At 43.2% G+C, this 13323-nt stretch overlaps 1 protein-coding gene across 1 annotated transcript; it reads left to right on the top strand.

Moving 5' to 3' along the window:
• Positions 1 to 253: 253 nt before the first annotated feature.
• synpo2la (synaptopodin 2-like a) lies at positions 254 to 11237 on the top strand. The gene is made up of 4 exons (XM_056436286.1): positions 254 to 643; positions 4195 to 4346; positions 4624 to 5312; positions 6803 to 11237. Exons 1-4 carry the CDS (start codon positions 542 to 544, stop codon positions 9346 to 9348), a joined length of 3489 nt encoding a protein of 1162 aa, XP_056292261.1. The 5' UTR covers positions 254 to 541; the 3' UTR covers positions 9349 to 11237.
• Positions 11238 to 13323: the final 2086 nt, after the last annotated feature.

The raw sequence follows: 13323 nt of genomic DNA, 5'->3' as shown, positions 1-13323 counted from the left end.
GAATGTTAACATTCCCCCGGTCTGCAGATGAGCAGGCGAAGCAGCAGAGGTGGTGGTGGTGTCCTATTTTTGGAGGGGCTATCAGCAACCTAGTGGCATAGGTCTGAGTGACAGGACAAGTGTTGCGTTGGACCCTTCCCTCTCTCGTTTAGGGCAGGCATTCCTCAGTGTAAGCAGACACAGTCGTCGTGTCGTCCCGTCCCCCCCACCAACCCTTCCCATCATATTTTCTCTCTCTTTTTACTTGGCGATGATGGTCGGCCCCCTCCGGGTGTGGGTGGGCGCATAGACGTGTGTGTGTGTGTGTGTGCATGTGTGTGTGTTCAGGTGTGAGCATTGGCCTTGGAGCTGGCTTCAGAGAGAGTCTGGCAGGCGAAGCGCACGTCAGAGCTCTTCTGAGGGGGCCCTGACCGCTGACCATGGGGCCAACGCACTGAGGGCCCCTCGGATGAAAAATATAAAACAAAAAACAAAGAGGAGCAAAAAAAGAAGCAAGAAAAAGAAGAGAAGCTGAAGAAGACAGATAGAGAGAGCAGAAACAATGGTTGTGGAGGAAGTGATAATTACGCTGTCCGGTGGAGCGCCGTGGGGCTTTCGTCTCCAGGGAGGCGCGGAACATCAGAAAGCGCTGCAGGTGGCGAAGGTAAGGCCGGTCACTCAGCAGGCCGGACAACAGATGTCAGTTCACGGTTCTCTGAGTGGAAAGAGGGAAAGTGTGTTCGATACAACAGCCAGGCATAAAGACAAGTGAAACATCAGATATGTTAAGTGGCGATTTAAGGAGCTGTGACTGAAGTTAAAATGCAATACCGGCTGCCATGCAGCTTGGTTTGAGGCCTGAATATGAGTCATCGGCTTGTTTGAGGGTGCTCTTCATGCAGAGGCACACCGGTGATTGATTGGCTGAACTTAAAACTTAAAGTTCAGCTGGGAATATAGAGTAACCTTGTCACATGTCTTCTGAATGCTGCTCCGACACTGCACGCATCTCAAGGTTTAAAATGGGAACTTCTTTATATTGGTTACCTGGTTTGTTTCCGACGAAGAACTTTCACTTTGTGCTACTTACTGGCGCTGGTCCAGTGAAAGGTTCACATAATAGCAGAGATTTCATGGTACATTTAGGTCATCGCATTTTTTGTGAGGAGCCATAAGCTGATTTGCCCAATTCAACAAGCATGTTTCCACTACGTGATCATTTCAGGAAGAGAATTAATGTTTAAAGTCTGAGATGTATCCTGAAACACTGTTGTAACACAGAGGAGAGCAATGAATGTAATGAATGTCCGGATTTAGTTCAGTTCTTGAAATCTGATATGAAATACTGATATAATGACATCGCTTCGGGAGGATTACGGACTACTTTATATCTCCTTGTGTAAAGATGTTCACGGAAATTAAATATCGTGTGAAATATTTAACTCTCAGCTCATTTTACTGCCCTAAAGCAAATTCTTCATGGACAAGAATCGGTGGCCCACATTTGTGACCAGTGAAGTCGTCCGGATATATTTGAGAAATTAAAGATTCACATGTAGACCAAAAGGGGAATATATACTGGATAAACTGATTAATTAGGCTTTTACCTCTGAGAGATAAAGCTGAAAATGGATAAAACTAAATAAGAGGAAAAAAAAGGTAGGTCATTTTTTTAAAACCTTCATTTTGATCCTTTACATTATTCATCACCATCTGTGACATGATACAAATCATCAATGTGCAGTTGTTGCTCCTCGCTCCACAACCTCGTCCTTCCTGTTTAAAAAGACGGGTCGATTCTCTATTCTATGAAATCTTAAAATGGAGGGATCTTCTTTCCGGATAGGACAGTTCAGGTTTCAGTACACCTGCAAACACATTATACACACATACATGTACACACATGAACCAAACGCACATATCCATACACACTTTCAATAATTGTTGACTGAGCAGAACTACTTTTTCAGGTGGCTATTTTTGGTTGAGAAGCAGCAGGTCACGGGGTCAGCCAAGGTGTGTGTTTCAGCTACAAAATGTAGCTCATACACTATTTTTATACATGCACTAGTATATATGTTGTTGCTTAGGGATGAACGTATACGTTTTTTTTAGGTACAAAATAGCAAATTGTCAACATAACATTGGGTTTGTATTTATCGTCCTCTCAGCTGGTCAATTGCTTCGAAGACGAGTGTTCAACGGAAATAATTGTGCATTGTATCGTGCACCTTATCTAAAACCCCTCTTATCAATCATATACCATTGTATTTTCCATTATGTACCCCTCTACCATTACCTTTCTTTTCATTTTCAAATAAAGCTAATTATATTTCTACAACAATTCTCATAAAAGGGCGTTTAGAGACCTCAGTCACCTCACACATTGTTTATGGCGAAAGCTGTCATGCAAAAATTCCCTTTGTTAAGACAAATAATCTTTATGGCAAAGATCCCAATTTTGGTTTGTTTATAAATCGAAAAGAAAAGCGCCATGAGTCATGCACCTCAAGATGTTCCCTTCCAGGCAATCTCCATATTCATAAAAATTCTTACAGACAACATACAGCACCATGATTAGTGCAAACAACTAAATATATTTAGTAATGACAAAACATGGAATTATAAGTAATGACCACTTAAAAGTTTAAGCTGAAATAAAATCGGGTTTACAGTGTACACAAAGCTGCAGGACACCAAATCACCTTTATGGCGGACGACAGCTGGCTCTGTCTGACCATCCAAAACAGAATGGTCCTTCACCCCTGGGAGCAGGAAGTTGTGCTCTTGTCAGGTCTCATACTATACCGGCTCTAACAGCTGGAGCCGCCTGGGGCTTCACTGAAAGAGCCAGTGTGTCAGTGCTGCTGGGTTTGTGCCTGTGGGTCTGCAATGCGCGCGTTTGTGCGCTTATTTATATAACTTTATGTGTATTTTTGTATCAGTCCATGTGGTGTGTGTGTGTGCGAGAGCACGTAGGATTATAATAACTGTTATGACTTGAAACCACAAGGTGACTGACTGAATGAATAACTGACATCCTGGACCGCAGGCAGTCCCAGGCCACTTTAAAAAAGGCTTAGCTAAATGCGGATGTGGGATTTCATTACAGGCCAACCAGAATAACTGGGAGAAAAAATGTATTCGCTCAAACAAAGTAACTCATTTCCTAATCTCTGAAATCTAACGTCAAATATTAATTTATTTCATGGCAGTGCCCTCAGTGCAATGCATGCGATCAACACTGCAGTCATTGTCTTTGACATTTTTCAAACATCTGTTTTCCATTTATTATGGAACATGTTGACCCGACTTGCATAGATAGACCTGAGGCAATTTAGGATTTAGCGTGGGCATAGCGCCATGTTCCTGACAGACCTTGTGCACAAATAGCAAAGCACCAAATGAAGATGGCTACTGGCTGACATTTCGCCGTTAAAGTGTGTATGAGTGCTCCACTCGAGATGCAATAGATGTGTCCATGGCGAGATCAAGCTGTCAGGACAGAAGGCGCTCTCTGCCAGTCACAAGCACAAACCAAGACAAGACATCAGCTCTGTCCGGCTTTTATATCGCAATCATGCCGTTACACAAGCAACATCCAAGGGAACTCATTAAATATCTGGCAACAGACCCTGAGACTCGTGACATGGTCTTAAGTTATCTCCATCTGTCTGTTTGTGTGTCTGTCTGTCTGTCTATCTATCTATTCAATTACATTTAAATTCAGTTTTTTTGTATAGCCCAATATCACAAATTATGAATTTGACTCAGAGGGCTTTACAATCTGTACACATACAACATCCCTGACCTTTGACCTCACATCGGATCAGGGAAAATACCCAAAAAATAGAAAAAAAACCTTTCACAAAACTTCAGGAGAGCAACAGATAAATAGTGTATTAACAGTAAAGAGACATATGAACATCTGCCCTTTCATTTCCCTTTCCATTGTTCTGATTCGGACGTGAAAGACTGAATCTCTTGGACTTGTCCTCGAAGTCTTCATATTTGCCTTGACATGTGCCCTTGAGACACATTAGATACATGTATGTCTCCTAAAGGACTTGAGAGTTGTCTTGGACGTGCCCCCAAATACTTTAAAATAGATTGGCTTCATAAAAAAAAGAACATAACCCATCAGAAATCTCTGACTGTATTTGTGTAACATGTTGACTTTTTTGTGAGGTTTTGTAATCGTACCTTCCTTTGCAGGTGCGTAAACGCAGCAAGGCATGCAGGGCTGGTCTTCGGGAGGCCGATGAACTGGTGTTCATCAACGAACAGCCATGCGGGACGCTATCCCATGCCCAGGCCATGGACCTCATCGACGGCTCCCCGGGGTTATTACACATCCGGGTCAGAAGGTCAGAGGAGCGAAAGTATTATACTCTCATCATTATCATCATCATCCTTTGTCAAGAACGAGGACACACGTCTTTAACTCTTTACAATGTGCACTGCATCAAACACATATACTGCATATACTTTTTTTATATAATATATAACATTCGAAACAATAAATGATTTCTGCGGCTTCTCCTAAGATCCCACTAACTGTAAGAATCCAGATTTTGTTAATTTGATTCTCATAAAAACATCCAATGGCTCCTTCAATATTTTAATAGCTCCACTTGTTTGCAGGGTGCCTGCTGGTTTCCAGTCCGTGGTGCTTGTGACCCGCCCCCCATCTCCCCGTATAGACAAAGAATACCGCGCCGCTCTGCGTGCCATGTCCCCCAACCACGCACCCATCCGCGAAATCCACCGTAGCCAATCCTCCGCAACCAGTGGATTAACATCTCCGCCTGGAAGTGAGGCTTACTACGGCGAAACTGACAGCGACGCGGATGTGGCGGGCTACGAGAGGCAGCGTCGGCAGAAACGCCGCAGCCCCAGCAACCCGACCCCGGGGAAACCAGCAGGCCGAGTCTCACCTGAGGGCGGAGAGACATCAGAGATGAGTGGCTATGACAGTGCTCCAGACGCGCATCTTTACCCCAGTTTGTTGGATGGAGACGGGGGTCTACCAGGGGTGGCACGCAGGGAGGTGGTTTACCAGCCTCCGGGTCCAGGAATGTGGTCCTCCCAGACATCCACTGAGACATCCTCCATCATCTCCTCAGCAGATGACCAGGGGCTACGCGATGGAGGGCAAGAGGAGGATATTGGCTTTCTTGAGCCGTCCAAGGTGCCACTGGTGTCCCCTGAGAGGGCAAAGGAGGCCCTCAAGCTAAGCTCCCGCAGCCAGCTTGTACCCATGGTGGGTCCGTTGAGTAAACCCATCGATGAGGAGCTTTCAACAACCTACATGGAAAAGGCCATACAAGCCAGTGAGTACAGCTGAGGAGGAACAATGACAGAGACCTGTGTATCCCATTTATATGTGTATTTGACTTTTTACAAGGAGGTCCTGGAAGTGGGTTCTCCACCTTTATGGAGCCTCTTTAGTGAAGAGCTCCTCATATACAGGAAGAGACATTTTCATAGCTGTCTATGCCAGTGTGGTATTGACTTTTCTAACCAAAGATAACATGTCCCTGAGAAAAAACGAGATATTTGCCTCAAGTAAGGTCAAGTCTTTACACCTTGAATACCATACTGAAAATACCCCCATCTACTCTATATTATCTGCAATATTTCATCCCTTAACCAAACCTCCAAAAGAGTAAAAAACTACTCTGTCGACAGTTCAAACGCGACAGAGTTTCAACAGACAGAAAATTTAATTTTATAAAGAACCCTCCTGTTTTAAAAATACATTTTCACAATATTTACCTTTAGGAGAGCACATCTCAGTTCAATACTTTTCAAGCCTATTAATGCCTGAAATTGATATCAACATTTATTATAATGTCAATTGGAATAGTATTTAATCATCTGAAATCAAGAAAACCACTATGTCATTAATCTGACAGTCGACCGACATAAATAAACACATTTTCATATATTTTCTTCAGTCGTCCAGTGTGATGGTGTCAGACCTAAGACACAACATGGCCGGTACGGCTAACTATATTTACCTCCAGTGGTGTGTATGAAAACCCAAGTGATCATTCTGGGATCACTGAAAAGCATCTACAGCTGCTTTGAGGTGTCAAGTTGCAAAGCAGGGATATTCTCATTTTCCCTGCCTGCACACCTCTCTCTCTGGAGGTCTGTTTCGGATTTATTTTTGACACATTTCTCTCTCTCTCTCTCTCTCTCTCTCTCTCTGTGTTTCTATTGCTGTCCATTGATGTTTGATCCACTATGAAAAACCCAACCAGGCATGTCTTACTGTTTTTGGTATTCACAAACAAAAAGTCTGACTATTTACAGAACACTGACACCAAATAAGAATACCTTCTTACAAATTGTTATCCTGTCCATCATAAATAATCGGCCCAGGAAAAGGACAGAACTGGGCTGTTTTGATCTCATGTACTACGTAGGAACCCTATCCTAGTCATATTATTAAGAACTCCCTTCGTGTGTCAGTTCATGTTAATCTTGTTAATACCATAACAAGTTTCACGATACGTTTCGGCAACCCTCTGAACTTCTCCTTTCAGTCACCTACATCATACAACTTTCCACTAGCTTGTAGATATTTCTAGTTCAGTTCGATGTCAGACTAACAATGTGTGAATGTATCCTTCATCCCAGCTAATGTGAGAAGCTCAAAGCTTGCCTGGAATTTTCCCGGAAGTTATGAGATGGATGCCTGTTGAAGGCATGGTGGTCAGTAAAGGTTTAGATGTGCATGTTTGTCTTACCTCACTACAGTATGTTATGTTATCGTGCAACTGTTGCTAATAGCGATGGCTTTTATACCCTGCAGAACTGAACCGAGGGGATACGGTGCAAGACAAGAACGTAAAAGAGGCCAAAAGCAAGTGTCGGACAATTGCATCGCTACTGACTGATGCTCCCAACCCTCACTCCAAAGGGGTGCTGATGTTCAAGAAGAGGCGGCAGCGCTCCAAGAAGTACACTCTCACCAGTTTTGGTAGTGTGGATGAGGGTAGGTGTCAGGACTCCCAAGAGGAGGATGGGGTATTCCCTGGCAGCGAATCAGAGTTTGACGAGGATGGCTTCTCTTCTGTTCCTGATGCAACTTGGGATAGTGACTACTTGGAGAGGCTTGAGAAGAGGGCAACTGCAGGCAATGAAGGTCGTGGGGATGGGGCAGAGGATGCTCCAAGCCCAGGGTTGAGTAACACCACAGGCAAGGGAGCCCAGTTGTTTGAGCAGCAGAGAAAGAGGGCTGCTGAGCATGCCAAGAAAGTTGAGGGGGCACAACCACAGGCTCAAGTCCAGGCCCAAATGTACCAGTTGCATCCAGAGTGGCAGCCAAACCCACAGCCTCAGCAGATGATACCACCTCAGCAAGAGCTGTCTCAGGCTCCAGTTACAGCCTATGGAATGTCTAACGGGGATCTATCCTACTCTGCAGTTAGTAGTAGCATGATGATGTCAACTCCACCTGTGGCGCCCAAACCAGCTACGTCCTCAGTCACTGTTCTGACCCGACCTGCACCACCAGCTGAAACACCAAGACCTGAACCACCTGCTAGTAATGTTCTCAACAGAACGGCACGTCCTTTCACTCCTGGATTCATCAGCGTTCGAGCTGCAACGGCGCCTGTGATGTTCAAACCTTCTGTCACAAAGATGAGCCAGCGCCCTGCCTCAGCAGCCGTTGTGCCAGCACACTTCTTCACTGCCTCTGAACTAGCCATGAATGCTCCATCAGTAACATCACAGCTAACCCCTAGTCCTGCGTCAGTGTCCGCCATCCCATTTTTTGTACCTCAAGGTCCCTTTGCCCAGACTCCAGAGGATACCTTTTACTCTCCAGCTGTCTCTACCTCTGTAGAGAAAATGCAGTCATTTCCACAAATGACTGCCGCTTATCAGCCTCCATTTGTAGCTGCGCCCCCAGTGTCTGTGGCTCCACCAGCACAACCAGCTTTTGCTGTATCTCAAATGTATGGTTCACCTGAACAGTTTGCCCCAGCGCCTCCATTTCAAGTGCCATTTGCTCAGTCACACCCACCTCAATTTTTCATGGCACCTGTAGCTACAGTGTCAGTAGTCTCTCAGCCAGAAGCAGTAGCCCCAACCCCTGTTCCTGGTCCAACAGGTCGCACAGGAATCTTAAATGATGCTCGCAGACGAGGTGGCAAACCCAAACCTATGTTCACCGTGCCGGAGGTCAAGAAGAACTCCCCAAATCCAGACTTATTGTGTATGGTGCAGAATCTGGATGACAGGTCCACTCGACACAAATATGGCCAACAACCATGTGAAGATATTTACAATGACGAAGAGGAGGAGAGGAGTTTTGAGGCGGGCATGGGAAGGGCACCTCCTCCAGTGGCACCCAAGCCTCGGGTCATCCACGAGACCCCACAGTTTCTTCAAGCAGGGGGTAAGGGGGCCCAGCTGTTTGCCCGCAGACAGAGTCGAATGGGTATGTATGTAGTGGACACCCCACTCGAGACCCCTTACCAGCAGGAGGTGGCCTTACACGGTGGAGCCCCAGTGTTTGACTCCGCCCCCAATCCTTCATTGCCCTATCAGTGGAAATACTCCCCAAATGTCCGTGCTCCTCCACCCATTGGGTACAATCCACTCCTGGTCCCATCTATCCCGACTGGGCCTCAGAGGAATACAGGGAAGCCAGACAGCAGGGGTAGAGGAGTCTCCCAAAAAGAGGGCATTCAAGTCCTGGATTTCATGAGAAGACAGCCCTACCAGCTCAACTCTGCCATGTTCAACTATGGAGGCAGTGTTGCTAACCTATCAGCCGTGCCCTCTCACCAGGCCCAGAGGCAGCATGGTGACTACAGGATGGTGGGCAGCTCATTAAGCTCACCGAAGCAGATCCCCATCAAAACAACCCGTGTCCTTGAGGTCAAGCGATTCTCCACACCCACACCCATGTCAGCTCCTACTCTGGCGACCAAGGTTATTGCACCCCGCTCGGCAACTACGCTCGGAGAACGTTTATATGATTCTGGAACGGTCTCCCCACCTTTTACTCAATTCGCTCCGACCCCAGCCCCTTTCTTGAAACCAGTACCAATCAGTGCCCTGAAGCCAGCTGTACCTCCCGCCCAACCAGCTTGGCTGCCCGGACTCCCACAATTCTCTGCCACCCCGATTCCACACCCTGTGCCCTATGCAGTCCCTACACCTTACACTCCAGTATCATACACCAGTGGGCTCCAGGGAGCCAAGCAGTTCCAGAGCGCTCCTGACCTCAGTTTCCTGGCCTTTTTGCCCCCAATCAGGCCCAACCCGGTTCAGGCACCCAAACCACGTTTTGTTGCCACCAAGGTGGGCGTTCAGCCCCATGTTTGGAGGCCAGGGGCAATGTAAACACCAGTAAGTGAGTCAATACCACTCTTGGACATCTTCATGTAGTATTCCTTTACTGATGATTTAATTAACTGGTTCATTGTTTAAGTCAAAAATGTTAAATATACATTGGTTTAAGTTTCTCAAATGTGACATTGAGCGTGCCTTTCTCTTCTTTCATCATTGTTAATGAAATATCTTTGGGTTTTGGGTGGGGCTTTGGCTTTATGAAATTGTGTTGGGCAGTCCGCTAATAAACTAATAAATGAATAAAAAAAGTGACAAATGAATGAACATAAGCGACCCTACATTAATTAATTTAAGCTTCAAATTCAGCTGTAGACACAAAGTAATGAAGTAACATAAAGTGATGAAGTGATTCAGTATTAAACTTCAGAACTTAAGAAATGGAAAGACATCATAGACATCTATAATTGCTGTTCAAAATAATATTCATCACCATTTACTCACACTTGTATCTGAGTAACAATTATATAAAGAGTATACTTCCACATACTGTATGCTGTTTGGTCCTGTTTAGTCCACCATATGCCTGTCCTGGGGGAGGTTTGTGTCGGGCTTCTGGAGATCTCTTTCTACTAGTTTAGCAGAAATACCATCTGAACAGAGTCTGTACTGAAATATTCTTTGAAACTTGAAATGTCTGAAAGATGTTGAAAATGCATAGTTGCGGTTCGGATCATAGGATTAATTCACAGAAGAAATACTGTATGATGTCGTAGGTTGACAGGTGTAGGATCATAAAGCAAAAATAGCAGTTTTATTTTTATTTTTTATCTTCAAACATTTAATTCTGATATTCAGTACTATACTAACTTATGTGCACAACATGTCTTTTTAACCCTTTCTGTTTGTAGAATTGTCAAGAATAAACACACGATGACCTAGTCTCCTTATGCAGGGGCTTAAATAATGCATGACCAGTTTAATATTGTAACAGGTTTTTAAATGCCTTTTCTCACTTCAGAACTATATGTGAAGACACAGTCTGTGAGGTTGTGCCAAATACCTCTGCTCACTAGCCAGAGAGAAATGATATCTTTTAGCATGGGTTACATTCAAGTCCCCGAGCTGTCGATGAATGTACACTTGTCACTGAATAGCTTCCATTAGTGCCACCAAAGCCTCCTTAGTATCAGTGTGGTCTTTGCAGATATGTGAATTATTAACTTTTATTAAACAAATAATACAAATAAAGGAATGTGGATTTTGGTTTTGTTAAATCGTGATATGTATCTGGAGTGGTGCAAGGGGAAGTTGACTGAGAGCAGCACCAGAACTACAAGTATTTAAGAAATGAGAGAAGAGGGACGGAGGCAGTATTTACAATAAATGGGGATTGTTCAGCATTTGCGGCCGATTGGGATTTATAGTTTAATTAAATTCCCCGGTCCGGAGAAGTAAACGAGGGATGCATAGGAAAGTTTGGGACCTGAAGTTTGTTGGTAAAGCTAAAGAAGCTGTTGGAAAGAAGCATATAGTTGAGCTGGTGTCTTTCCATTAAGTATGGTTGTTGTTAAAAAGTAAGGAATACAATTTAATGGCTATATACTGTATACCTAGGCGTGTTAATGGAAAAACAAAGGAATACATGTGTTGTTTTCAGTCATGGATTTCTTGGGGAGATAGAGTATGTTTGTTATTTTTTACAACTTAAAAAAATATAATTTACCTTAAAGTTTTTTTCTTTTTTTCATAATATAATAGCAACAACAAATCTAGAGTGTAGATATGATTATGTTGATGTGTAAGATAGGATTATATATAAATCAAAATGTGTTTGATTCAATGAAAAGTGTGAACATGTTTGTTAATGCTGAGTAGACGTTCATACTGACCAGGAGGCAAAACATTTTTAGAAGAATAAAAATTTGATTTGAAAGCTCTAAGATTGTCTGACATGTTTGATTTTACACTGTTGCTGATTGTGTGATCCTGCACTTTTATTTAATGTCGAGTACATGCAGTCAATATCAGAGATTGAGCAATGCAATAACCAACTGACATCAGTTTTAATAATAATAACCATATGTTTGTTTAACCATACACGCAAAGGGTAATAATGCTCAGAGGACAACACACACACACACACACACACACACACACACACACACACACACACACACACACACACACACACACACACAGTAAGTACATTTTTAGTTACAACCTTCTGCACTTGAATAAATAAAGATTAGTCCGTTTTTAGCAGAGAGACATCTGACTTCCATGAGACAGATCATTTCACAAAGCAAGTTCAGTATATTCTATTCCAGCTCGATAATGTAGGAAACAATGTAGGACAACCCTGGTGAGGCCAGTGTTAGGATGTGTAAGTATTAATTCAGAATAAAATATGGCATTAAACAGATACAGAATACAAAATGATAACTGAAACATATTCTTCTTGATTCAGAAACATTGACAGATGTGGTTTGCAGAAATGAACAAGACCAAAACCTTCTGGGGTTGGTACTTCATCAAGGTAATGATGTCTGACAGAGAACTTCAATTTACTTTCTAGGAATACATATTATCCTGCTAAATTAATTACGTGGCAAGAGTTTTATTTGATACTTCAAGGTTATTGTCAATACATATACTATTTTTTCTTTCTTTTTTCCACCAGTTAAGATGCATCGAAAATTGCAATAATCACACTGTCATTGGTTAAAGTATGATGATAAGATCAGAGGAAGAGAATTTCAACAAGATGAGCTCACTTTTAGGAGAAAAAGGTACAAGTGATATGCATGCATGCAACAAAGAGGGTGCCAGGTTGAGAGAGAGAGAGAGAGAGAGAGAGAGAGAGAGGGAAACAGATCTCCATTCTGTTCCCAACAGGATGGATTCTTTGTCTCTGAATGGGTTTTTGACATTCACGTTCTCGTCCCCAGTAAACGTGGTTGAGTCTTAGCTCCGGTGCTGAGAATAAAGAAAATGTCAGGACCGTATTGAGCGTATTGTGCACTCGTTCTTTTCACATATTCCCACATATCCACTGAGTCACAGGGAGGCGAGGGACTCTCTCGTCAACTGATCAATCACAGCATGTTCATCATGACCCTTCGGCAATTTCTCGACACGTGTGAGCACAAACATCATCTGTGATATCGTTGCTAATTATATTTCATTCTAAGAACAGCTTCATTTTAAAAGGTGCATGCGTAATTCAGAGTCACTTCCCCCTCCTTTCACATGTGTGTTAAAAGCATGGTGACTGAGGGGCTTTCTGACTGCCACACTAACAGGGTCTCTATATATAGGGCTGATAATATCCAAATCATAAACACGATTTATGGAGGACATTAAGAATTTGTTCTAAATTCAACTGCTTATAAATAAATGTGTTAAACTCAGCTTCTGTGAGACAGAGTTTCCACCCCGCGTTCACTCGTCTTCGTGGTACTTGTGTGTGACATGGTATTATCGTTTCTCGAGACATAAATAGATGTGCAGTGAGATAAGCCAGATAATTTATCGGGTGATCTAATTCCTCTCTTCTCTTGATGTCACGTTGACCACTGATGTCTCACTCGTTCCCTTTATTCTAGATTTGTTTTGGCATTTAATTAGCAAATTAATCTTTTGCTGCAGAGGCTCAGGTGTATGTGGAGGAGTTGTAGGAACAGGAATATTGGACTAAAAGAAAAATGGGACAAAAAAAGAAAGAAAAAAAAGGAAAACACATAAAAAAACAATAATAAATTCAGAATTCAGAATCAACCTGAAAAGGCCTGTGTACAGTAATTTAGTATTAAACGGTGATTTGATGTGAGACAGCCAATAGGGAGGATTTGCTTTACTTGAGAGCCCATGTGCTTAGACGCAAGATTACAACTCTTTCACTTGCATATGTGTTTATGAAGCGATCATACAGCAGATAATAGAAAGACTTCTCTAGATTCTGAATAGTAGATTTAAGATGGGTCTAAATTTACTGGGATCGAGATTGTGAGAGGAGGCTGGACATGA

The sequence above is a fragment of the Pseudoliparis swirei genome, chromosome 17, assembly GCF_029220125.1.
Source record: "Pseudoliparis swirei isolate HS2019 ecotype Mariana Trench chromosome 17, NWPU_hadal_v1, whole genome shotgun sequence".
Taxonomy (NCBI): Eukaryota; Metazoa; Chordata; class Actinopteri; order Perciformes; family Liparidae; genus Pseudoliparis; species Pseudoliparis swirei.
This window is presented reverse-complemented; position numbering and strand designations above follow the sequence as displayed.